The following is a 26,666-nucleotide window of genomic DNA, read 5'->3' as shown; positions in this document are numbered from 1 at the left end:
ACATTCAAAGTTTTATTCTAGAATAAAAACCATTCAAATTCAGTTTTTTTCAAGAATAAAACTGAAAAAATGGCAGATCATTACTTAAAGTTCTAAATAAACAGAGGACACAGATTCAAATCCATCACCTCGCCATTGCTAAACGGTAGCTTATTCACTGTGCCATCTACACAGATGCGTAATGGAGTAGCATTACCATTGTGACAACTGGTTGAAAATGAAATGCACAAGCACATTCTTTTACTTTGTACTCCGCAATATGTCAATTGAGCAATTTCTTTTTGAATAACAGCATACTTGTTTTGTTACACCTTTTGTGAAAACCTTTCTTGGATATTTGGGCTTCGGTCTTCACACATTCTACACTTCATGTCAAAATAATGTTATTACATATGAAAACATTTTCTGTTTTGTTCAGCATTTCCTGCCTTGCATTTCCTCTGTCATTCTACATTTATGCAGATCGTTTTAGACACGTGAAATGTACATATTTGAAATCATGGTATTTCATTACCTAAACTGTGTGCACAATTATTCGGCAAGTGACTATTTTGACCATATCATCATTTTTATTTATGTATTCCGACTCTAAGCTGTACAAACTTGAATAGTTATTGGATATAAGCAGATCAGGTGATGTGTATTTGTGTAATGAGGGAAGGTGTGGCCTAAGGAGTTCAACACCTTATATCAAGGTGTGCATAATTATTAGGCAGTTTGTTTTCCTCAGGCAAAATGGGCCAAAAAAGATTTAACCAACACTAAAAAAGTCTTTCAGGGGGATGCAGCACTCTTGAAATTGCCCAGATATTGAAGCATGATCACAGAACCTAACGTTTTGTTGCAAATAGCCAACAGGGCCACAAGAAACGTGTTGGGAAAAAAGACGCAAATTAACTGCCAAAGATTTGAGAAGAATCAAACCTGAAGTTACCAGGAACCCATTATCTTCCAGTGATGTCATATTCCAGAACTGCAACCTATATGGAGTGCGCAGAAGTACAAGGTATTCAGTGCTCAGAGACATGGCCAAGGTAAGGAAGGCTGAAACCCAACCACCACTGAACAAGACACCAGTTGAAATGTCAAGACTGGGCCAAGAAATATCTGAAGACAGATTTTTCAAAGGTTTTATGGACTGATGACATGAGAGTGTCTCTTGATGGAGAAGATGGATGGGCCCATGGCTGGATCAGTAACGGGCACAGAGCTCCATTTCGATTCAGACACCAGTAAGAGGAAGGTGGGGTACTGGTATGGTCTGGTATTATTAAAGATGAGCCAGCTGGACCTTTTCAGGTTTAAGATGGACTCAAAATAATCTCCCAAACCTACTGCCTGTTTTTAGAAGACAAAGACACTTTATTCAAGCAGTGGTTAAAGAAAAAGTCTGCATCCTTCTAGAAGACCATGATTTTTTATGCAGGACAATGCTCCATTACATACATCGAAGTACTCCACTGCGTGGCTAGCCAGTAAAGGCCTTAAAGATAAAAGAAAAAAAGACACGGCCCCCTTCCTCACCTGACCTAAAGCCGCCCTTAAACGGCAGATTTACGGGGAAGGAAAAAAGAACACCTCTCTGAACAGTGTCTGGGAGAGGTTGTGGTTGCTGCTGCACAAAATGTTGTCAACAGATCAAGAAACTGAGAGACTCCATGAATGGAAGGCTTATGACTGTTATTGAAAAGGATGGCTATATTGGTCAATGATTTTTTTAATTTTTTTTTGAAATGTCAGAAATGTTTATTTGTAAATTTTGAGTTTATTATTCTCACTTTAACAGATGAAAACAAGTGAGATGGGAAAAGTTTTGTTTTTCCTTTAGTTGCGTAATACTTCTGCACACTAATAGTTGCCCAATAATTCTGCACACATATGTACAGTCATGTGAAAACATTAGGACACCCTTTGAAAGCATGTGGTTTTTTGTAACATTTTTAATAAATGGTTATTTCATCTCCGTTTCAACAATACAGAGAGATTAAAGTAATCCAACTAAACAAAGAAAACTGAAGAAAAGTCTTTTCAAGATCTTCTGTAAATGTCATTCTACAAAAATGCCTATTCTAACTGAGGAAAAAGATAGGACACCCTCACATGTATTCCCTCTTAAATTGGCTCAGATCTCACACAGGTATATCACACCAGGTGCACATAATTAGTAGATCGTTACTCTGCATGTTGAATGAGGCTTGCCCTATTTAAACCTCAGACATTTAGTTTGGTGTGCTCCTGACTGTTGAAGTGAGAGTGAGCACCATGGTGAGAACAAAAGAGCTGTCAGAGGACTTCAGAAAAGATTGTAGCAGCCTATGAGTCTGGGAAGGGATTTAAAAGATCTCAAAAGATTTTGAAATCAGCCATTCCACTGTCCGGAAGATAGTCTACAAGTGGAGGGCTTTCAAAACAACTGCCAACATGCCCAGGACTGGTCGCCCCAGCAAGTTCACCCCAAGAGCAGACCGCAAGATGCTAAAAGAGGTCTCCAAAAACCCTAAAGTGTCATCTCGAGAACTACAGCAGGCTCTGGCTACTGTTGATGTAGAAGTACATGCCTCTACAATCAGAAAGAGACTGTACAAGTTTAACTTGCATGGGAGGTGTGCAAGGAGGAAACCTTTGCTTTCCAAGAGAAACATCGAGGCCAGACTGACATTTGCCAGAGATAAAGTTGACAAAGACCAGGACTTCTGGAATAATGTTCTTTGGACAGATGAGTCCAAAATTGAATTATTTGGACACAACAGCAGAGGACATGTTTGGCGTAAACCAAACACAGCATTCCAAGAAAAGAACCTCATACCAACTGTGAAGCATGGAGGTGGAAGTGTCATGGTTTGGGGCTGCTTTGCTGCAGCAGGACCTGGTCAGCTCACCATCATAGAATCCACGATGAATTCTACTGTGTATCAGAAGGTGCTTGAAGAACATGTGAGACCATCAGTTAGAAAATTAAAGCTGAAGCGGAACTGGACCATGCAACATGACAATGACCCAAAACATACTAGTAAATCAACCAAAGATTGGCTGAAAAAGAAGAAATGGAGAGTCCTGGAATGGCCAAGTCAAAGTCCAGATTTGAATCCCATTGAGATGCTGTGGGGTGACTTGAAAAGGGCTGTACGTGCAAGAAACCCCTCAAACATCTCACAGCTGAAAAAGTTCTGCATTGAGGAGTGGGGTAAAATTTCCTCAGACCGATGTCGAAGACTGGTAGATGGCTACAAGAACCGTCTCACTGCAGTTATTTCAGCCAAAGGAGGTAACACTCGCTATTAGGGGCAAGGGTGTCCTATCTTTTTCCTCAGTTAGAATAGGCATTTTTGTAGAATGACATTTACAGAAGATCTTGAAAAGACTTTTCCTCAGTTTTCTTTGTTTAGTTGGATTACTTTAATCTCTCTGTATTGTTGAAACGGAGATGAAATAACCATTTATTAAAAATGTTACAAAAAACCACATGCTTTCAAAGGGTGTCCTAATGTTTTCACATGACTGTATTCTCCAGAGAATGTTCAAACTCACAATTCCTTTGTAAAACATTCAAGTTACAGGTTTAACAACATTTTGGATCGATTGATAGCATCGTATTTGTTCCATATTAAAATGAATCCTCAAAAATACAACTTGCTTAATAATTGTGCACACAGTGTATACAATTCTTTACAAACTCATCACCACATAAACACTTCAATACAGACTTGAAGGAGGATTGCAGCAGGGTGATGCCTTCATCTGACTGAATGGGGGGGGGTAACGGTGCATTCTGCTAAACCACACATTTGCAAAACAAAAGCAGGAAACAAAAAAAAATCGTTAACTTCAGGGATTCTAGTGTTAAAGACTTACTGAATGGCAAAGGTAAAAATCTCATTCTTTTTCAACACACAAATAGGAAAAACTTCTCCAATTATTGGGATCAACAAGCATCATTTCCCCCATCAAACTGTTTTATTTTCATCACACTTCTTCGGAACATTGACATGCGTTTAGAATAAGGTCATCATCCCACCTCTGTGTCATAAAAGGCGACTAAAGGAGGTTGCTGTAGGAAAGCCATGAGACATTAAAATTTTCTGCTCCAAAGCCACTGAGGAACTATAAAGATTAGATATACAAAATATACAAAATGAGTGGTCTCCCTAGACTTTCTCGTATACTCAGATATGGTAATGGATATTTGAGGAGTAAACCACAAGACAATGATTATATTTTTATATTATGTATATTAAAGAACCATCAACGATAAAATCAAATTAATAATATATTGAACAACTAGACATTAAGCCCGTTACAATAACGGGCGCTAGAACAGTAGTGCATAAACATTAGTAGGAACAGTCTATATTAAACAGCAAGGGACCTTGACCTCATTCTGTTTGTTGTCTTAAATTTTTTTTTGTCAAAAATATATTTTTGCAAGAAGCCTAAAGTAAAATAATAATAAAAATAAAATAGAAACATATATGACAATACAGTAAGTATAATTAATATTGCCTTAGTGTAAAACTTTGTAACAATCTGTAATACGCAATATACATCTGGAAAACTAACTCTTGATAATGCAACATATAACTGACCATGGCTGAATACTGGTTCTGGCAAGTAAATGCCAACTTTGTCTAAGGTTTGCTCTTCTGAGCGTTTCTCTTTTAACGTTTTTTTGACGCTCATTTTCTTTTTCTTCAATCAATCTATTTGCTCATATTTTTCTTTGTCTTTCAGCCTTTCTTTTGTTGACGTTTACTTGTTGAGCTGACCATTCCTCCAGGAGATGTTGCTTATATAGGATTTGATTGTCTGTGCCTTTTGTCCTACTTGACGTGTCTTTTTTTTTTTGGGTGGCGTGCTGTTAATAGATACATCCGTAATATTTTCTCTTACAGCAATACTGGCTTGTATGTGGCTGTAATATGCATCACTGTATTGTGTGCCTTTAATTGTCTCTCGCAGTAATACTGGTTTGTATTTCCGTAAAATGCCTGTAAATTTTCTCTGACAGTAATACTGGCTTTGATGTCTGTAATATGGCTTTAATTTTCTGTCACAACAGCGGGGAATCAGCAGAGTGTCCCCAGCAACTGATGTAATGTGTGGCGTGCAGGTGATAATCGTGCCTGTGGCATCTCCCCAGCAAGTACTGTGCACTTACCCAGCAAGTATTTTAATCTGTGGTGGCGTGCAGCTGATTATTGTATGTGTGGTGTCTCCCCAGCAACGGATTTTATGTGCGCGGTCGTGACTACCCAAACAGCACTCTCCCCAGCAATGATGTCCTTTATTTGCTTATCATGCGCGACCGAGGGTAGGCCATTCACTGTGTGCCCAGCTTCCAGTGTATGTGCGTCCACGGTGCTGTGCGCATGGGCGGGAAATGGTTGTGATTTTGTGGTGCGGCCCCGCGCATGCACATTTAACCAGAAGACACACATACACGGACACCTGGACGCACACAGGGGTTTTATTAAAGAGGATTATTAAGCGTGCCATGTATAGGAGATGAGCTGGAAAGGTAAAGGTGTAAGAATGCTTAGTGGAAGTGAAATGTACAAGTAATTTTGCCTGACAAAATTAACAAAGTGGTAAAAATTAAAAGGATGATTGAGCATGTTGTAGTTAACATGATGGTTAGTAAGCAACTGATGAATACAATCTCAGCATATGTCTCACAGTTTGGTAGAAGAGACAAAGAGAAAGATGAATTTTGGTATAGACAGAGTTCTGGGTTGCCACAGTGGGCATGTTCAAGCCAGTGGTGACAGTTATGAGAAAAGTCCATGTGGGCTTAGATTGAAGGCCTGAAATATTGAGTGTGAGAGATTTCTGGAGTTTTGTGATGCAATGGAAAGAGTTGTGTTCAAAAACATGTTAAGTAGGATGAAACAAAAAAAAAAAAAAAAAAGCAGAAGCATGAAGATGATTCCTGGAGAAAGAATCATTATGTGTGAATGGGACAGGGGAAATCAATGAAAATATGGCCAAAACTGAAGAAACCTGTAGTTGGACAAAAAGAAATGTGGTGGAAGGAACAGGAGAAAACAAAAGCAGAATCTATAGCCCCAACTCGGGGAATAGGTTGAGACAGTATGGAAAGTGGAAATTAAAAACATAAGGAGTGGTTTAAAATTTCACTTTCACTTGTAATCCCTCACAAACATTAAAGACAAGATATTTAATGCTTAGTCAGGTCAACTTCATTTTTTCATAAATATACATCCATTATTACCATAGAGAACCTGCAACAGATTTCAAAAAAGTTGGGATGGGGAAATTTAAGATAAACAATAAGAAAAAAGAAAACAAGAAGAAAATATACTAATGTTAGTAGAAACAGATGATGTTCAAAAGGTGATTGTAATCATAGTTTGGTATAAAAGCTGCATCCAGGAAAGGACTAATCCTTTAGGAACAGATGCATAAGAAAACCAATCAAATTGGGATTAATAAAGTATCTATCTATCTGATATTTAAATGTGATGATTTTATATAGCACAGAATGGAAATCAGCACTTCTTAGCATTGCACCATGCAAGCTGTCGTATCAATCGCCTACTGTAACTTGCTTTCTTTTTTCTTCTGTTATACAGGTAGTCTTGAATAAAAGTGCACTTGTTTTGTTTGCAAAATAAAGTGTCTGTGTGCACTTTTCGTGGCATTACACGTGTATTTTTTGAGCATGCCCGTTTGAGCATGCTCAAACACAGGAAGATAAGTTGGTGTAAAAGTATAACAAAACAACGGGCAGATGGGGAGTGTCTGATGGCTGCATATAGCGCCGAAGTTACTGCTCTTTACCATTCTCTCCTCTGCATGTCCTGGAGTACAAAAGAAACAGCATACAGCAACATGCGGGGACTGGCAGGAACACTCAATAAAACTGAATAAAAAGAAAATCAAGTGACGGTGAGATACGAAGAAGGCAGCTTCGCCAGCGTTTGTGTGTCAGAACCCGGTTTGGGGGGGGGTAGTTAGTATGCATCGTGGTACACTGCAGAGCTATAGCGCGTCTTTATGTGAAAACAGCCGTGTCAGATGGGGTTGTATGGATTGACTCTGAACTCGACTGAGAGAATGAAAAGTGAATAAAAAAAAAAATAATAAAAAAAAAGCTAACCTTTACAAGGATCATAAATTGCACCGGCTGTTACAGACTGAAATCAAATGTATGCTTTTATTCTAAAATAGTAAGACTAAGAGCAGTTTACTTCTCAAAGCGGAGTGGTGCAGGATCGAACTCGCGACATTTTGATTCCAAGGCGAGAACTGATTCCATTGCACCATGGAGGCAGTTATAATAAACTGCTGTCAATGTTGCATGTTAAAGCAGCTTTTTGTTTCTGCAGTTATATTTTTGAATAAAAGCGCAATTGTTGTGTTATATTTGAACCTTTTATGAAAATGTTTCTTTGCTATTTGGACTTCAGGCTTCATACATTATATAGTTTATGCCTACATTTTGTCATCTACTACTAGAATATAAAAACGTTTCTGTTTTAACAATGTGTTGACACAGATTACTGTAGAAACGGAACAGACATGAAATGCGTGTGTTCCAAATAATGATCTATTATTTCCACTCTAAAACTCCACTTCACTCCCAGATACTCAATCAAGGCATGAGCTGGGAGAAGTTCGTGCACGTTCTAAATTGGTGGGGGGATGGAATAGCCGGCTGCTCCTAACTTCTCTTTATCTGCACATTTAGAAGACAAAGGACACTGGCGGAGAGGTGTGAAGGGATTTAAGAAGCAATTTAAGGTGGGACGGAATTACGAGTTTTTTCGTAGGCTCTGGTAATTCTAGTGTTAACAGTGTCCAGAAACACTGACTACTTCTCTCGGCTCAAAAGCATCTGGAATGGACCAAAACAATTGAAATGTGTATTGTGGTCAGCTGAATCGTGTCCTCTGGATCAAAGAAGCAGAAGAACATCTAGACCGTTACCAACTACAGGTCCAGAAGCAAGTATATGAGACAGTATGGGGCTACATTAGTGTCCTGGACAACTTGCACTTATGTGTAGGTATCATGAATGCCGAAAAGTACATACAGATTTTGGAGCCACACATTCTGTCTTCAAGAAAACATCCATTTCATGGACTCCCATACATACTTCAACAGCACAATGCAAAACGACATTCGACAAGCATTACAAAGGCATGTCTCATAGGAAGAGGGTGCAGGAGCTCAAATGGCCTGCCTACAGTCCTGACATGTCCTTATAACGTGCGGTTCATTTTGAAATGCAAAATGCAAAAATGAAGACCCCATATTGTTGCAAACCTTAAGACTTCCATGCAAGAAGAATGGAACAAAACTACACCTGAAATACTCAGTAACTTGGTATCTTCAGTGCCTAAATGTTTATTTAGTACTAACTGTGTAAGCCCATGATGTAAAAAACACTGGGTCCTAGAAACTATTGAAATAGAAAAAAAAAAACTGAAATGTAGAGATGTCAGGTAATTGATATTGGTATTTTGCTAGCGTGCTGGCCATACTTGTGTTATTAGCGGCAAAGCGGAACCCCACTTCCAGGATGGACAGACACACACACACACACACACACTTCCACGCTTAAACATTTATATACAAGACTGTAAGGTGGAAAGGCAATATTATAAAGTGGTAAATTCTTTACTTCTTTTCTTTAAATTTTCTTTAAACCCTTTTTAAATCTGTCGGAAGTATTAAAATCAATATGTTTATTTTAGAAAAAGCAAAAATAATTAGTTATAACATCATATATTTAATTGTTTTCAGTTCAACTACCAGTTAGGATCATTTACTAATTACTGCTTTCTGTTTTTATTTACATTTTCAATACTGTCACTACTTTTTTCTGAGCTGGTGTTGGGTAAGTAAGCAAAGCGAAAAGCTAAAAAGCAATTAAGGTAGCATAAGAAGCTAAGATAGAGAAGTTGGCAAGTTAGTTGCATAAGAAGGGATGAAAAAATGGTGTTCAGGATCACAAAGCAGGAGGAAAAAGACAAAAAGAATGCATTATATGTGCGAATTGCTTTAAAAATGACATAGAAACCATTCAGATTGACAACGGGATTTTGGATACTTGGATGAAGTACTTGGAGATGTTACTGAAGAAGAAGAACAAATTGGATTATGAAGTTTGTTATGAGAAAATGGAAGAATCCATGAGTAACAATAAACAACATTCTGAGATATGGCAGAGACTAAGGATATAAATATGGTGAAGGGTCAGAAGAACAAAGAACACATACATGTTCAGTCATTTCAACTTTACATCTAGTAAGAAATCTGTCTTGCATGATCAGTAAAAATGAGCCTACTTGGAATGGGTGCACAACTATGATGTGGGAGCACCTTAAACAAAAACACACAAAAATAAATGGTTGTGTTTTTTTTAAATCAACACTTTGCTTACTGCATGTGCCTTGACCAAGCCATCTTCAGCAAAAGCTTTGAATTATGATCACAGTATGCTGTTGATTTAATTATCCTGTTTGCATACTATTGCTAACTGTGAGAATATAACTGCATGAATGGTTAATGTGCATCCCGGGTGGTGGGGGGAGAGGGAAATTAGCTGTTGCTGCTTACTGAGTAGTAATTATTTTAATGAATATAAAATGGTTAAATGCTGGAAAACGTTTAACTCCTGCATTAAGGATAACCCAGAAATCGGCACAGCTTATTGGTTACCAAAAAATAAAAAGTTTAATTAAGAGCTTTCATCGTTAAATTCCTGAAATTCCAGAAAAAAGATAATATGCTTTGCAGGACAAGGGAGAAAGGCATATGTTTGCTTTAAATGAATCAGAATAGTATTTTCCTGATTTCAGTGCTGAGGTTATTCTGTATTTTCAGAAAGTAAATACATGAAAATCTGATAGAAAGTCCTTTGCACTGTATTGGGCTTTCAAGTAAGTAGCATTTGCCATGGACGATTATTTGTGTTTTTTTCCTAATTTTTATAAATTTTGATGTCAAGTTCAAACCTGACAAAGCTGAAACATCAGGAGCAAATAATTAAAACATGAGCAACTAATGATTCTTTACAAGTCACAGGACATTTACTAGTACAGTATTAACAAATCTAGTGATCGATGATACAGTGATCCCTCGCTATATTGCGCTTCGACTTTCGTGGCTTCACTCTATCGCGGATTTTAAATGTAAGCATATCTAAATATATATCACGGATTTTTCGCTAGTTCGCGGATTTCTGCGGACAATGGGTCTTTTAATTTATGGTACATGCTTCCTCAGTTTGTTTGCCCAGTTGATTTCATACAAGGGATGCTATTGGCGGATGGCTTAGAAGCTACCCAATCAGATCATGTATTACGTATTAAATAAAACTCCTCAGTGATATGCGATGTACTTCCCGAGCGGTGCTCGATTGTTTGCTCTCTGACGTTCTCTGCTCCTGACGGAGGGTGTGTGAGCAGAGGGGCTGTTTGCACAGAGGCTGTTTGCCTAGAAGATACGGACGCTACTCTAAAAATGCTGAAAGACTACCTTCACATTGCTCCCTTCTGTTGCAGCTGCTTTATCGCGGTGCGCATACTTAAAAGCCCAACAGCACATATTGATTTTTTGATTGTTTGCTTTTCTGTCACGCTCTCTCTCTCTCTGACATTCACTGCTCCTGACAGTGCTCCTTTGAAGAGAAGATATGTTTGCATTCTTTTAATTGTGAGAAAGAACTGTCATCTCTGTCTTGTCATGGAGCACAGTTTACACTTTTGATTAAAGGGTGTTATTTCATGTCTACAGGGCTCTAATAATGTTAACAGTGTGGGAGAGTTTATAAGGGCTTAAAATATATAAAAATAACCATACAAACATATGGTTTCTACTTCGCGGATTTTCACCTATCGCGGGGGGTTCTGGAACACAACCCCCACGATCGAGGAGGGATTACTGTATGTTGTCCTTCCTATTTGTAGGTATTGTGCCACTGTACCATTGATAATGCATGCTTTGCTAAGCTTTCAGGGAAGAAAAACGGATGAATATTGTAAAGAACTTCTAATCAGAATCTCTAACTTTTGCAATGAAAACAACTCCATAAAGATAACCACCACACATATGCCTCAGAGAACAAGATTCAATTCTATTTGGAATGCAGTATAAACACTGAATATGACCAAAGTAAAATAGCTGCACCATTTTCTAAAAATACTTTGAATAATCAATATGCAAGATCCAAACAGAAAGAAATCTTAGCGACAATTCTTGTGTCAAAACATTGTTATTTTTATAGTCAGAGTGGATGATATGCAGAAAAAATAATCCCTTGGAGTGTGCAGCAGTATTTTATTCTACGATATTATCCATACAGTGACAAGTATTGCAGACTCCTTTTATTTGATTTTTTATCATTTTTAAATCGATTTATGTACTTGCGTAACAAATGGATTTTATGGTGTACTTAACATTTTCTCTTGCAAGAACAAAATTCACCTAGTAACATTTTTTTATTAGTGAAAGAGGGGATATAGTGGTTGAAAACTGTAATGTTGTGCAGACACTACAAGACAAAATGTGCTGTTTAAGTGGAGTATCTTAGTTTATCTTGGCTTTCATAATGTTAAATGAAAGAAAGGGACTGATGAGATACAATATCTGTATTAGTACTCAAGCAATAGTACAAATTTAATGGCACACTCAAAACGTGTAATCCAAAAGTAAGTTCGATGTTGTGTTTTAGATAGTGTCACACACATGCAATTGGGAGACAGCTGAAGGGCCTAAATGATAGTAATACCACGCCAGACTAGGAGGCGATAGGATGCACTGACTGTCTCGCTCAATCACTTGCAGACCATTCACGGGAAATACCGCAGGGTTCCGGTACCAATGACATCCTTTCCTTTACTAGCCTTTAAAGTTGCCATCTTACCTTTACAATATCAGTAATATTTTAGACACAAACCTGTAAACATCTCTGTTCAATTTACTTCAATTTTGCAGCCGGGAAACAATATACGGGTGGCTGCCCCAAACCTTTATGATGTCTGTGACAATGGCTGTGGTGTTAAGGGTCCACAGCTCACTGAGCACAGGCCATTTTTAATAAATAATCGATGTGCTCGCGGCTTAGCGAGGGGACGTTGGGCCATAGTGGGCCGCGGGACGATCCGTAGGGTGTGGGCGTTTCTCACCTAGTGCACAGGTGAGGAACTGCCCACATTCATGATTGTCCCGTGGCTAATGCTGCAGCTGCTGTGGCCCTCGTCATTTTAAAGAAGCGAGTCGGTTTTAGGGGGGAGAAACGATCGGAGAGTGAAAGGAAAGGAGAGGACGGAGGTTATCGGGAGCAGTAGAGGAAGCAGGTCGGGGTGAGAGAGCGAAGAAGAAGCGGCGGACGGGCGAGCGAATGAGCGCTCGTGGACAGCTGCGTAGAAGCTGGGTGTTAGGCCGACACCCAGGTGTTTGTGTTGATGTCGCTCCCGCTGAGCGATCAGGTAGCGGGAGTGACCAGGGAAGGCAACTGGCCGCGGAGAGGCCATTGAAAGGCAGCGGAAGTCGGGAGACTTGGTGGTGGGAATCCCCAACGTGAGCGACCTGGCTGTTGTGGGAAACCAAGTTCTCCGGGACTGGGATGAGTGCCATACGAAGCCAGGGATCGGAGGTCTCCAGTCTCGTGCGTGTGTTTCAGGAGGGCAGCTGCAGAGAGCGTCTTGCCTGCTGCGATGCCCAAACGGGATTAGCAGGTGAGACGCTAACAAATGATGCACCGGATTTGTTTGTTGTTGTTTTAAAGACTGCTTCCACAAGAAGATTTTAACCTCTGGTTTTAAAGGATTGTTTTTTCTATTTATTGGTTTTACTCCTCGTTTTCATTTAATGGATTATTTATTTATTTATTGAAGAACTTGGAGAGTACTGCACTATTTATGAACACTGTTTTTGTTTTGTTGGTTTTTAATAAAAGCACTACTCATTTTTGTACCACCCCTTGCTCAAGTGTTTATTTGCCTCCACTGACTAGCTCACTCGGCAACATTATCGACGGTGTTGGGTTCAAGGGTTCCCAAACAGCCAAAGGAGCGTGGAGCCAGAACCCACATCGTCACAATGGCAATAAACTAAACTCAGCCTTACTGTGTAAATTATTGTTCCCCTTCTAAAATAAACATATAAAAAGGTGTTCTGTGACTCAACAGCTTTTATTATAAGGTACTATGGATTGTAACATTATAGGCCATTTTAATACTATGTCAACTTCTATTTCTCTCAAATAAAAAGGAATATTAAAATGCAATATCACAGAGCCAAACTGCAATACTTAATATACAGCAAAATATAAAAAATTAATAAAAAAAAAAATAATCACTTCCACAACCATCATGAATTTACTATATTACAGAGTCCCCTACCAATCCATATTCAAAATGATAGTTTAGTTTTCAGTTGCACCTGTAAGAAAGCTGTGCATCATACATTGACTAAAAAAGTATAAACTACTAATAAAACAAACTCCCCAGTTGAGCGAACACACCAAAACTGTCAGCTTTTAATAGTTGATGTCAGCAGCATACATATAAATATATCAAAACATATATAAAAAATTATGAACTTTTTCCCCAAAACTGTTTTAACTCAGCATTGAATGGATTTAAATGATTTAAGAATGACTAAGATAAGAACAATATTTGACCACAATACAATTCATACATGGTGACATGGTTCAAACTATACCAGATGACAAAAATTATCATAAAGTTACCTTTTTTCTTAAGTAGGAATTTGAGGTTTTAAGTAGCTTCTCAACTTCCCCTGCTAAGTCTCTACACATTTCTGAAGAGCCCATACAGCCAAGGGTGCACAGTGCAAGGCCCTGTACATACTGTGTACTGTGGTTCAGATCACTGCAGAGCAAAAAGGTCACATTAGTTTTAAAAAATAAGCAGTATTATCAGCTTTGCATATTATACTAAAAAAATGACAAATTTTAATGATTTTCTATTATTTATTTTGAATAATTTCCAAGCCAAGCACTGACTGAAAATTTACAATATGCAGGATCATCCTAGGAAAGGAATGGGAGATAAGGCCAAAATCACATATTACTATATAATGAAACATTCTGATACTTTTGGCAGGTACTAGTATAATGCATGTTTATATGTGTGTGTGTGTATATATATATATATAGCATACATACAGCAAAAAAAAGAAACGTCCCTTTTTCAGGACTGTGTATTTCAACAATAATGTTTTAAAAATCCAGGGTTTAAACAATGTTTTCCATGCATGTTCAATTAACCATAATCAATCAATTAACATGCACCTGTGGAATGGTCGTTAAGACCTTAACAGCTTACAGAAAGTAGGCATTTAAGGTCACAGTTCTAAAAATGCAGGACACTAAAGAGACTTGTCTACCGACTGTGAAAAACACCCAAAGAAAGATGCCCAGGGTCCCTGCTCATCTGCGTGAATGTGCATTAGGCATGCTGCAAGGAGGCATGAGGACTGCTGATGTGGCTAGGGCAATAAATTGCCATGTTCGCACTGTGAGATGCCTAAGACAGCGCTACAGGGAGACAGGAAGGACAGCTGATCATCCTCGCAGTGGAAGACCACGTGTAACAACACCTGCACAGGATCCGAATATCACACCTGCGTGACAGGTACAGGATGGCCACAAGAACTGCCCGAGTCACACCAGGAACACACAATCCCTCCATCAGTGCTCAGACTGTCCGCAATAGGCTGAGAGAGGCTGGACCGAGGGCTTGTAGGCCTGTTGTAAGGCAGGTCCTTACCAGACATCACCAGCAACAACGCCGCCTATGGGCACAAACCCACCTTCGCTGGACCAGACAGGAGTGGCAAAAAGTGCTCTTCACTGATGAGTCATGGTTTTGTCTCACCAGGGGTGATGGACGGATTTGTGTTTATCGTCGAAGGAATTGAGCACGTCTGGGACCTGTTGGATGCAGGGTGAGGGCTAGGCCATTCCCCAGAAATGTCCAGGAACTTGCAGGTGCCTTGGTGGAAGAGTGGGGTAACATCTCACAGCAAGAACTGACAAATCTGGTCCAGTCCATGAGGAGGAGATGCACTGCAGTACTTCAAGCAGCTGGTGGCCACACCAGATACTGACTGGTACTTTTGATTTTGAGCCTCCCTTCATTCAGGGACACATTGTGAAACATTTTTAGTTTATGTCTTATGGTGTTGACTCTTTTAGTGTTCATACAAATATTTACACATTAAGTTTACTGAAAGTAAAAACAGTTGAAAGTCAGAGGACGTTTCTTTTTTTGCTGAGTATGTATGTATGTATGTATGTATATATATGTATGTATATATATGTATATATATATATATATATATATATATATATATATATATATATATATATATATATATATATATATATATATATATATATATATATATATATATATATATATATATATATATATATATACACACACACACAATTACAGACTGAAATGTATTTTTTAAATAAATAACAAATGTATTAGTGATTAGGCACAAGGTTAACCTTCAAACTCTAGTCAACACTCTGAGTGCATTAAACAGCAAACATTCACCTTTTCAACTTGAACTGGTAAGTGTGCATCTAATTTCTCAAGTTTTTTTTTATGGATTCAATCTATCCTGTCTACCTACTTGTTCAAACTGCTGGCTCAAGACATTCCGTACATTCACTTCACTGTCAAACCCGTTTAAACCAAAGGAACTTATTTGGCATCGACTCATGACCAGCTTAAACCACACAACACTCTGTGCAATACTCTTAAAGAGACAGATTTACTTATGACACACAAGTTCATACACAAAGGCATTACACTTCAGACACTGACAACTGACATAAAGTTACATTTACAATTTCATTTTGTATGCACATTTTGTGAGAGAATATTTTTTACATTTGAAAGCTTCCTTCAGTTTTTAGCATACTGGTAAACGTTTTTTTAATGCACACCACAAGGAGAATTTAGTCTGGTATAGTGGATGAACTGGAATATCATCCAATCCCAGATCATCCACACAATAGTCAAGTTTTCTCATCTGTCAGTGGCAACTGCACATGGCAGAAACTCACATTTACAATACAAAAACAGAGGGTATCAAACAGCACTGATATAATATTATATAGATTTAATCACAGTTTTAAACAGTTGACCCATATGAAAGCGTTTCCTGTAGGTATAATCAATAGTCAGAGGTGGACAAATTTGTTAGCACACTTAAAGCAAATTAAAGAAAGTGCTATATGCCTAATGATAAGTGATTAAATGAAAAGCAACTGTCCTATGAATACTACATGCAAAGCAAGTGAGAAAAGAGAAAACTACTGCATATTCTACAAATAATTTCTAAAATGGCCTGGACATATTTGTTGGTTCCTCTAAAAATGATCATAACTAAATTAAGAGTGAATTTTCAAACTATCCGTTTCCTTTAATTAGTATTACATGTCTCCAATCGCACAATCAGTCATTAAACCTATTTAAATGGAGAAAACAGTCACTCTGCTGTGTCTCACACTGAACATGGGCCAGTGAAAGCAAAGGAGAGAGTTTGTTTAAGGAGATCAGAAAGAAAATTACAGAAAAACATGTTAAAGGCAAAGGCTATAAGAACATTTTCAAGCAGCTTGATGTTTCATTGAAAACAGTTTTATTATTATTACTAGCAAGGGAAAAAAAATAAATAAAATGCAGTATTTATAAAATAAGTTTAATTACCAATTTTATTTTTCAACAAATTATTACATTATTAACATCATTATCATATGAGAATATGAACATAAAAAGCACACTGCATATAAATATAAGTTATTAAACAGTAAAACATTTTGATAAAAGAATTTGAACATATAAGAAGCATATACATAATTAAACAGTAAAACATTAACATTTAAGAAGTAAAGATTCACCGAGTACTACTGCAGTGCTTTCGGGTAAATTACATTTTTTGTTTGCCCATTATAATATGTTCTGTGGTCATAAGTAATTTCCGTTTCAACCGGGTCATACGTAATATTATAAAATGTTCTGTGGTCATATGTAATTTCCGTTTTAAACGTGAATCCCTCTAGCAGCATTTGTCTGTGATTAATTCACCTCAATGACATTTGGCATAAAATGTAAGCACTAGTTACGCTGTTCGTAACATGCAACATATAACTGACTGTGGGAGAAGCATGGGAGGCGGACCTGAAATTGTAGCCTTTTGAAATCAAATAGCATGTCCCCAGGGATAAGCGGGATATGTTTCAACGGGGTCATACGTAATTTCCGTTTCAAATGCGAAAGGAATTTTATATATTTAGATTAAGAAGTTTAAGGTCCATCGGACTGTAGCCAACCTCCCTGGAAATGGTTGCAAGAGGAAAACCAATGCCAGGACTGGCAGAAGAATAGTCGTGGACAAAAAGCCAAGGAAAGACTTCTGAAGAGATACAAGCTGAACCCCTAGGTCAAGGTCCATCACTTTTTGAGTGACACTGTGCTTAATGGAAGATAAAGGAAGACTCCACTGTTGGTAGAACAACATAAAAAGCCAGACTGGAATTTGCTATAATGCATATTGAGAAGCCACAATGCTTCTGGAAGAATATTCTTTGGACAGATGAGACAAAACTGTAGCTTTCTGGCAAGTCACATCAGCTCTATGCCCACAGATGAAAAAATGAAGTTTCAAAGAAAAGAAAACCATTAAGTACTGTGAAACATGGAGGCAGCTTAGTTTTGTGTTGGGGCAACATTGCGGCATCTGGCATGGAGTGCCTTGAGTCTGTACAGGGAACAATGAAATGTCAAGACTATCAAGACATTCTGGAGCAAAACATACTGCCCAGTGTCAGAAACCTCCATCTCATTTGGAAGTCATGAATCCTCAAACAGAATAATAACTCAAAACACACAGTTAGAAGTACCTAAAACAGCTAAGTAGAAAACACTGAATTATTCTGAAGTGGCCTTCTATAAGCCCTGATTTGAATACTATCGAACATCAATGAAAATAACTCAAACATGCGGTCTGGAGAAAGCATCCTTCAAACCCAACAAAGATGGAGTGGTTTGCTCAGGAACAGTAAGCCCAATTATCTGTTGACAGGTGCAAAGGTGAGCTGCAGGAATCACTTGTTTGCAGTGATTGCTTCTAAAGGTTGTACAAAAAAATGTTAGATTAAGGGTCTCACTTTTGTCCATACCATTTTTACTTATGTAATTATTTGAAATATTCTGCTGAATCAAAACTCTAAAACAAAGTCTGATTTTTGTTAAATATAGGACAAACAATGATGGGTGTCATAACTTTGAAGGATTCAGATCACCAAGTGCAGCTTTCCTAATTTAGTAGCTTGAAATGTACAGTACTAACATTACATACAAATGCAGCATGATAAGACATATGCCGACAGCAGCATGGTTTTATTCTGCTGCACCTTTTTTGTTTCAAGGTGGTAAAAGATTAGACATAAAGTGTTTATAAGGCATCTTAGCTGAAAACCAAACATTTTCTGCTGTTATCCAAAACTTGTCCTATCTAAATCCTATGTAACAGACACATTCTGGAGCATTTTCAGGTGTAGACTTCATTTACACAATCTTAATAAGTTGGAGGCAGTTGGCGGTGCATTTCCGTAAAGTTAATCATCTAATGTGACATACCTAACGACTAAGGCCAACTAGTCTACAACTGGCTAGGATAAAATCAAATATGTGAACCAATGAATGCTTATTCGGAATTACAATGCATAGAATGTAACAATGAGGACAAGAGCAGGTATGTTTTGAACCTCACAAAACTTGGAGGAGCTTGTCTGTCTGATCTCTCATATTTTAAACACCATAACTTTAATTATTCATTCTATTAAGGGCAGCTCTCAATCCTTCAGAAAACACAGCTCCATCAGGCTGCACGAAACTAGTTCTCAGAACAAGGTAAGAGCACAACTGTGCTGTAAGTTCGGTGCTAGATAAGTAAATGAGAGCTGGGCTACAATTTACAGTTGTGTAATTTAACAATCCCCTGTCTAAGTGAAGAGATGTTCATTGCAAAAAACTCTAAATGTGCCATTTATATGTATAACATTAGGGGAGGATGAACAATGTAATCAATATATGATAGGTAAAGATTACAGTCCCCCTATTCTCGGTCATCATATTAGTAATAAATTACAAACAAGACTAACAAATACCATTTGCTACAACATTTTATGTATTTTAATTGCAAAAAAATTACACTTGGTTTAGTAAATGAACAATGATTTAAATCAAGACATTCATCAGCTGAACTTGCATGGTAATGGTGTTTGTAAACCATACATTAATGAAATGTAATGGGACTTATTACTAAGAAGAACAAATTACATTTAGTAATCAAATGAAGAAATGCTACACCTAGTGCAAAATTAACTTATTCATGGTATCCTTACATGTGCCTCTTCATTATATATAACTTTATTATAAAGCTGAGTTAGAGATGGTTTTTGTGAATGTCTGTTCCAGAATTACACAAAAGTGGTTGTACAGTGGTTGAACACCTTTGAAGCAGCTGGTCTGAGTTCATCATTTTTTTTTTTTTACATATCATTAATGATTTTCCTTACATATTTGTCATGGCCCCATTCTGTCCCAAGAGGTAGTTATTTCAATCTGGGGTCATATTGCAATTATACCACCATTGTAAACAGAACAGGTATTGTTTCTATCATATTTGAAGCTGTGCTCTACTAACCTGAGACACTGATTGTACTTAGTCTAGTTAAAAAAAAAACCACAACACACACGTTCTGATTGCGCACCACGGCATCAGAGCATATTGAGAAAACAAAATCCATTATCACGGTGCATCACCACTTCAGACATCATTTTTGCCGTGCAGCCCTCGTGAACAGAGAGAAACCATCAAGGATTAACCAGGTTTATCACACACATGCACTAATGAGAAATATAGCAAATTCATGCAGCAAGTCTGAGTAAGTAAGAGAAACAATAGTGTTGGCTATAAATCAACTAAGATAAGGAGGAGTAAGAAAACCAACAGTAAATCATACCATTTTGTTGTTTATTGTTATACTAGCAAAATTCCCGCGCTTCGCAGCGGCGAAATACTGCCTTAAAATTTGTATTAAGAAGAAAAGTAAACCTTTTTAAACTGAGGGAAAATATACCAATAATTATTTGTTAAGGATCTCTTTGTATGCCACGTTGTTACTTGGGCCCTCCGATTGTAATATGACCAAGCTGTGCGCAGAGCTTACTCTTGAGCATGCAAACGTACAGTTGGCCATGTGAAAAGCAATCTTGCCTCAAATCTCACAGCTTGGATTGCTGCGGTCATAATCGGTTTGAGTTTCATGATTTGTTTTAATTACGTTAGTATTTACAGGACTTGTTGTGTTGAAGTGGCATTCGGCATCTATCAAGAGTTGTAAGCATTCAACCGGTTTGATCTATAACTTCTCATCCAGCTTTTAAAAGTTTAAACATTCATAAACATCAAAGTGTCCACTACTCAAATTGTCACCTGTCAATCTAAGATGTTTAAGAGGCATTGGCGGTTGTCCAAAGGTGTAAAATATTTGTCCATTTCGGTACACTTCAAAAAGCGACAACCGAACAATTCAGCGCCAGCCATCAACACACATGCAGAACCATAAGTGAAGGGCTTAAGCATTTCACTCTTGTAGTGTTCCTGTGTAGTATAATTACCTCCTGTACCGTCATCAGTCCACACCTCAAACCCGTCCTAGTCATTCAATACATAAGACATAATGTTCCTCCGGATATCAAGAGTGAGCCTGATATGGCCGTGCAATATATAACACAGAGAATGGAAAAGGCAGGCGCCATCTCCGGGCATGAAAACCACTCGGTGACATGTTAATGGGGGGTACGGTTGGAACGATAAAGGAAATGGGTACCTGAACAATGTAAACGAAGTCCAAAATACCTATACAATAACTATAATCGTAATAAACGAACAATAAAACAGCGGAGAAGCTGTGGATTAAATAAAAAGGCTGCAGTTATCAGCAGGAAGACGTGAATACCGTGGCGAAGCAAGAAAGGGAATTAAGAGACCGGGGTGATGGACAGCCTTATATAGGCAGGCAGCCAACAACGTGGGAGGCATGGGGATGGGGGACCCGACGCCGCCTCACACAGTGACCGAGCTGCAGGCTATGGACGTATATATGTACGTAAGTAGGATTCAGTTAGCGTTGGGAACCCGCGTGCCAAATTTCTTGAAGATGGGCCCATAGGCAACAAAGACAGTTGGAAAGTTCAATATGGCGGCCGTCAGTGGCATCATACCACAGAAATAAGTACGTACATTGATTTCGCTTAGAGTAGGGAAGCTGCCTACCAAATTTCGTGAAGATGGGGCCATAAATAAAGTTTAACATGGCGGATATTGTCGACCGTTACGCGTAGAATTTCAAAATGAAACCTGCTTAACCTTTGTAAGTAAGCTGTAAGGAATGAGCCTGCCAAATTTCAGCCTTCTACCTACACGGGAAGTTGGAGAATTAATGATGAGTGAGTGAGTCAGTCAGTCAGTGAGTGATGGCTTTGCTTTTTATTAGTATAGACTAGCAAAATACCCGCGCTTCGCAGCGGAGAAGTAGTGTGTTAAAGAAGCAATGAAAAAGAAAAGGAAACATTTTGAAACTAACGTAACATGATTGTCAATGTAATTGTTTTGTCACTGTTGTGAGTGATGCTGTATTATATACTCGTGTACACACACACACATATATATATATATATACACATACATATATAATATAAATATATAAATATATATAAATATAAAATATATATATATATATATATATATATATATAAATATATATATATATATAAATATATATATATATATATATATATATATATATATATATATATATATATATATATATATATAAATATATACATAATCAGAGTATAGCATAAAGTCAATGAAACTTATGGGATATTAATCTGGTCAGTTAAGTAGCAGAGGGTTGTTAATCAGTTTCAGCTGCTGTGGTGTTAATGTAATTAACAACAGATGCACTAGAGGGGCAACAATGAGATGACCCCCAAAACAGGAATGGTTTAACAGGTGGAGGCCACTGACATTTTTCCCTCCTCATCTTTTCTGACTGTTTCTTCACTAGTTTTGCATTTGGCTACAGTCAGTGTCACTACTGGTAGCATGAGGCGATACCTGGACCCTACAGAGGTTGCAAAGGTAGTCCAACTTCTCCAGGATGGCACATCAATACGTGTCATTGCCAGAAGGTTTGCTGTGTCTCCCTGCACAGTCTCAAGGGCATGGAGGAGATTCTAGGAGACAAGCAGTTACTCTAGGAGAGCTGGAGAGGGCCATAGAAGGTCCATAACCCATCAGCAGGACCAGTATCTGCTCCTTTGGGCAAGGAGGAACAGGATGAGCACTGCCAGATCCCTACAAAATGACCTCCAGTAGGCCACGGGTGTGAATGTCTCTGACCAAACAATCAGAAACAGACTTCATGAGGGTTGCCGGAGGGCCCAAATGTCTACTGCACAGCACCGGGGAGCTCAATTGGCATTTGCCATAGAATACCAGAATTGGCAGGTCCACCACTGGCGTCCTGTGCTTTTCACAGATGAGAGCAGGTTCACCATGAGTATATGTGAAAGACGTGAAAGGGTCAGGAGAAGCCGTGGAAAATATTATGCTGCCAGTAACATCGTTTAGCATGACTGGTTTGGTGGTGGGTCAGTAATGATCTTGGAGGCATATCCATGGAGCGACTCACAGACCTCTACAGGCTAGACAACGACATCTTGACTGCCATTAGGTATCAGGATGAAATCCTTGGACCCATTGTCAGACCCTACGCTGGTGCAGTAGGTCCTGGTTTCCTCCTAATGCATGACAATGCCCGGCGTCATGTGGCAAGAGTATGCAGGCAGTTCCTGGAGGATGATGGAATTGAAACAATTGAATGGCCTTCACGATCCCCTGACTTAAACCCAATAGAACATCTGTGGGACATTATGTTTCGGTCCATTAGGGCGCCAGGTTGCTCCTCAGACTGTACAACAGCTCAGGGATGCCCTCATACAGATCTGGGAGGAAATGCCACAAGACACCATCCGTCGTCTCATTAGGAGCATGCCCCGACGTTGTCAAGCATGTATACAAGCTCGTGGGGGCCACACAAGATACTGAAAAGTATTTTGAGTAGCAGAAATTAAATTTTTGAAAAAATGGACTAGCCTGCCACATCTTCATTTCACTCCGATTTTAGGGTGTCTACACAATTGAGCCCTCTGTAGGCAGAAAACTTATTTCCATTAAAAGACTTGGCATCCTTTTGTTCCTAAGACATTGCCCTGTCGTTATTTGTATAGATATCGAACTTCATATTGAGATCTGATGTATCTAATGTGTTTCTTTAAAGTGTTCCTTTAATTTTTGTGAGCAGTGTATATGTGTGTGTGTGTGTATATATATATATATATATATATATATATATATATATATATAAATATAAATAAAAATTCTATGAAATTTAACCAATGAAAGTCAGACATTGATTTTCAACCATGCTTCAAACAGAATTATTTAAAAAATAAACTAATGAAACAGGCCTGGACAAAAATGATGGAACCCCTAGAAAAGACTGAAAATAATGTGACCAAAGGGACATGTTAATCCAAGGTGTGTCCACTAATTCGCATCACAGGTGCCTACAATCTTGTAATCAGTCAGTGGACCTATATATAGGGCTCCAGGTAGTCACTGTGTTGTTTGGTGACATGGTGTGTACCACACTCAACATGGACCAGAGGAAGCGAAGGAAAGAGTTGTCTCAGGAGATTAGAAATAAAATTATAGACAAGCATGTCAAAGGTAAAGGCTATAAGACCATCTCGAAGCAGCTTGATGTTCCTGTGACTACAGTTGCACATATTATTCAGAAATTTAAGATCCATGGGACTGTAGCCAACCTCCCTGGACGTGGCCGCAGGAGGAAAATTGATGACAAATCAAAGAGATGGATAATACGAATGGTAACAAAAGAGCCCAGAAAACTTCTAAAGAGATCCAAGGTGAACTTCAAGCTCAAGGAACATCAGTGTCAGATCGCACCATCCGTCGTTGTTTGAGCCAAAGTGGACTTCATGGGAGACGACCAAGGAGGACACCATTGTTGAAAACAAATCATAAAAAAGCCAGACTGGAATGTGCCAAACTACATGTGGACAAGCCACAAACATTCTGGGAGAATGTCCTATGGACAGATGAGACAAAAATTTAACTTTTTGCCAAGGCACATCAGCTCTATGTTCACAGACGGAAAAATGAAGCATATCAAGAAAAGAACACTGTCCCTTCTGTGAAACATGGAGGAGGCTCTGTTATGTTCTGGGGCTGCTTTGCTGCATCTGGCACAGGGTGTCTTGAATCTGTGCAGGGTACAATGAAATCTCAAGACTATCAAGGGATTCTAGAGAGAAATGTGCTGGCCAGTGTCAGAAAGCTTAGTCTCAGTCGCAGGTCATGGGTCTTGCAACAGGACAATGACCCAAAACACACAGCTAAAAACACCAAAGAATGGCTAAGAGGAAAACATTGGACTATTCTAAAGTGGCCTTCTATGAGCCCTGACCTCAATCCTATTAAGCATCTTTGGAAAGAGCTGAAACATGTCGTATGGAAAAGGCACCCTTCAAACCTGAGACAACTGGAGCAGTTTGCTCATGAGGAGTGGGCCAAAATACCTGCTGAGAAGTGCAGAAGTCTCATTGACAGTTACAGGAATCGTTTGATTGCAGTGATTGCCTCAAAAGGTTGTGCAACAAAATATTAAGTTAGGGGTACCATCATTTTTGTCCAGGCCTGTTTCATGAGTTTATTTTTTTTTTAAATAATTCCGTTGAAGCATGGTTGAAAATCAATGTCTGACTTTCATTGGTTACATTTCATAGAATTTTTATTTATTTTGTCAGATTAAAGTTATTTCTGTGACCATTTCGAGTTTTTCTTTCATTGACTGAAGGGTACCAACAATTTTGTCCACGTGTGGACACACAATATATATATATATATATATATATATATATATAAACATATATATACATACATATCTACATATATACATACACAAACACATATAAAAACATATATATACATACATACATACATACATACATACATACATACATACATACATACAGTCAATGGAAATATAAATAAAATTTGTGCTTTTCAGCAATAACAAATCAAATCATTCAGTTGTCTTTGCTCTTATGTCATTTTATCAGAGCTGGACGCCTGGCATCTTTTTTTGGCAACAAGTTCGTTTATGTTTCGTGTGAGGTTCTGTGTTGTGGAGATTCTCAGGATGGACTGCAGGTGCTCATCAGTGAGGCGACTCCTGTGTGCTGTTTTGTTAGTCTTCATGACTGAGAAGAGCTTCTCACACAGATATGTGGTACCAAACATGCACAAGGTTCGTAACTGTGCGGGCCGTGCAGTATCATACTTTGCCTTCAGTGTGCCATTACACTGCAGCTCAATCACCTCCATCTGAACCTGCACAGATGCAGTTTCTACATCGACGGCAAATGGGGTGAGAAACAACTCAAAATTCTTTTTTTGTTCTTCAAAGTCACCAAAGCGTTGTGCGAACTCAGTGCGCAGTGCACTCAGTTTATCAGCAAAGTGCGTATTTGAGAACACCGTAGTGCCGACTTGGTTCAACATTACTTGGCAACAGGGAAAGTGGGGCAAGTTGCACTGGTGCATTTGTCTCCCATAAAAGTAGCTTCACTTGAAATCACTTTGTGATTTTGCACGGGTAAAAACGTCAGCTGAAGTGTCAGATTCTTCTTTAACTCTTCTGCTTTCTGTATCTTGTGCACTGCATTCAGGTCTTTCAGGTTATCTTGATGTTTTGTCTCATAGTGCCGTCTTAGATTAAATTCTGTAATTACAGCCACATTAGCTCCACAAATGAGACACACACGGGTTTACCGGCAATGTCAGTAAACATATACTCAGCCTCCCATTGGTTTTTAAAGGCTCTATTTTCAGAATCACCTTTTCTCTTCAGCATCGTGTGGGCTAGCTTCGCAATAACTTCCAGCATCATAAGCTAGACTTGATTAATGCGGTAAGTGTTCGGCAAGGCAGCTGATGCGCTGCATTATGGGATCTGTAGTTTATTGTGTTACCAGTGCTTCATATCCCTGGGCCATTAATAACAATAATATATAAAATTATCTCGCGGGCTGGATATAATTACACGCCAGGCCGGATGTGGCCTGCGGGCCTTAAGTTTGACACATATGGACTAAAGAGAACTTGAAAAGATATATTTTTTCAAATGTGATCACGCAATTCAGATCGAGTTGACGCGCACTACAGTACATCGAGCCCGCGTGCTATTGTGGTTTTGCCTGCGTGCCTCAATAAGTTACCCTCCCCTCGCTCTTACTTTTGTACCGTTCATCTAATGAATACACAGAGTATGGCTTTACCAAAACAATCATTGATTGCGAATAAAGTATCCATTATTCATAAAGCTTCAATTGGTGATATGTCTTTCTGCGTTAACCGCATATTTTTTCATACGTCTCAAACCAAGGGGATGCGAGGCTAAAATGAATCATGAAGCGCGCGTACATACTCAG

At 38.5% G+C, this 26,666-nt stretch overlaps 1 protein-coding gene across 2 annotated transcripts in view; it reads right to left on the bottom strand.

The window, feature by feature from the left end:
• Positions 1-26,666, bottom strand: part of ap1g1 (adaptor related protein complex 1 subunit gamma 1) — a 212,642-nt gene that overhangs the window by 145,647 nt on the left and 40,329 nt on the right. For both annotated transcript variants that reach the window (XM_039763306.1, XM_039763307.1), the window contains exon 4: positions 13,721-13,862. In XM_039763306.1, the coding sequence (XP_039619240.1) occupies positions 13,721-13,862 (142 nt within the window). The remainder of the gene's footprint in view (positions 1-13,720; positions 13,863-26,666) is intronic.

Source organism: Polypterus senegalus, chromosome 9 (assembly GCF_016835505.1).
Source record: "Polypterus senegalus isolate Bchr_013 chromosome 9, ASM1683550v1, whole genome shotgun sequence".
Lineage (NCBI taxonomy): Eukaryota > Metazoa > Chordata > Cladistia > Polypteriformes > Polypteridae > Polypterus > Polypterus senegalus.
This window is presented reverse-complemented; position numbering and strand designations above follow the sequence as displayed.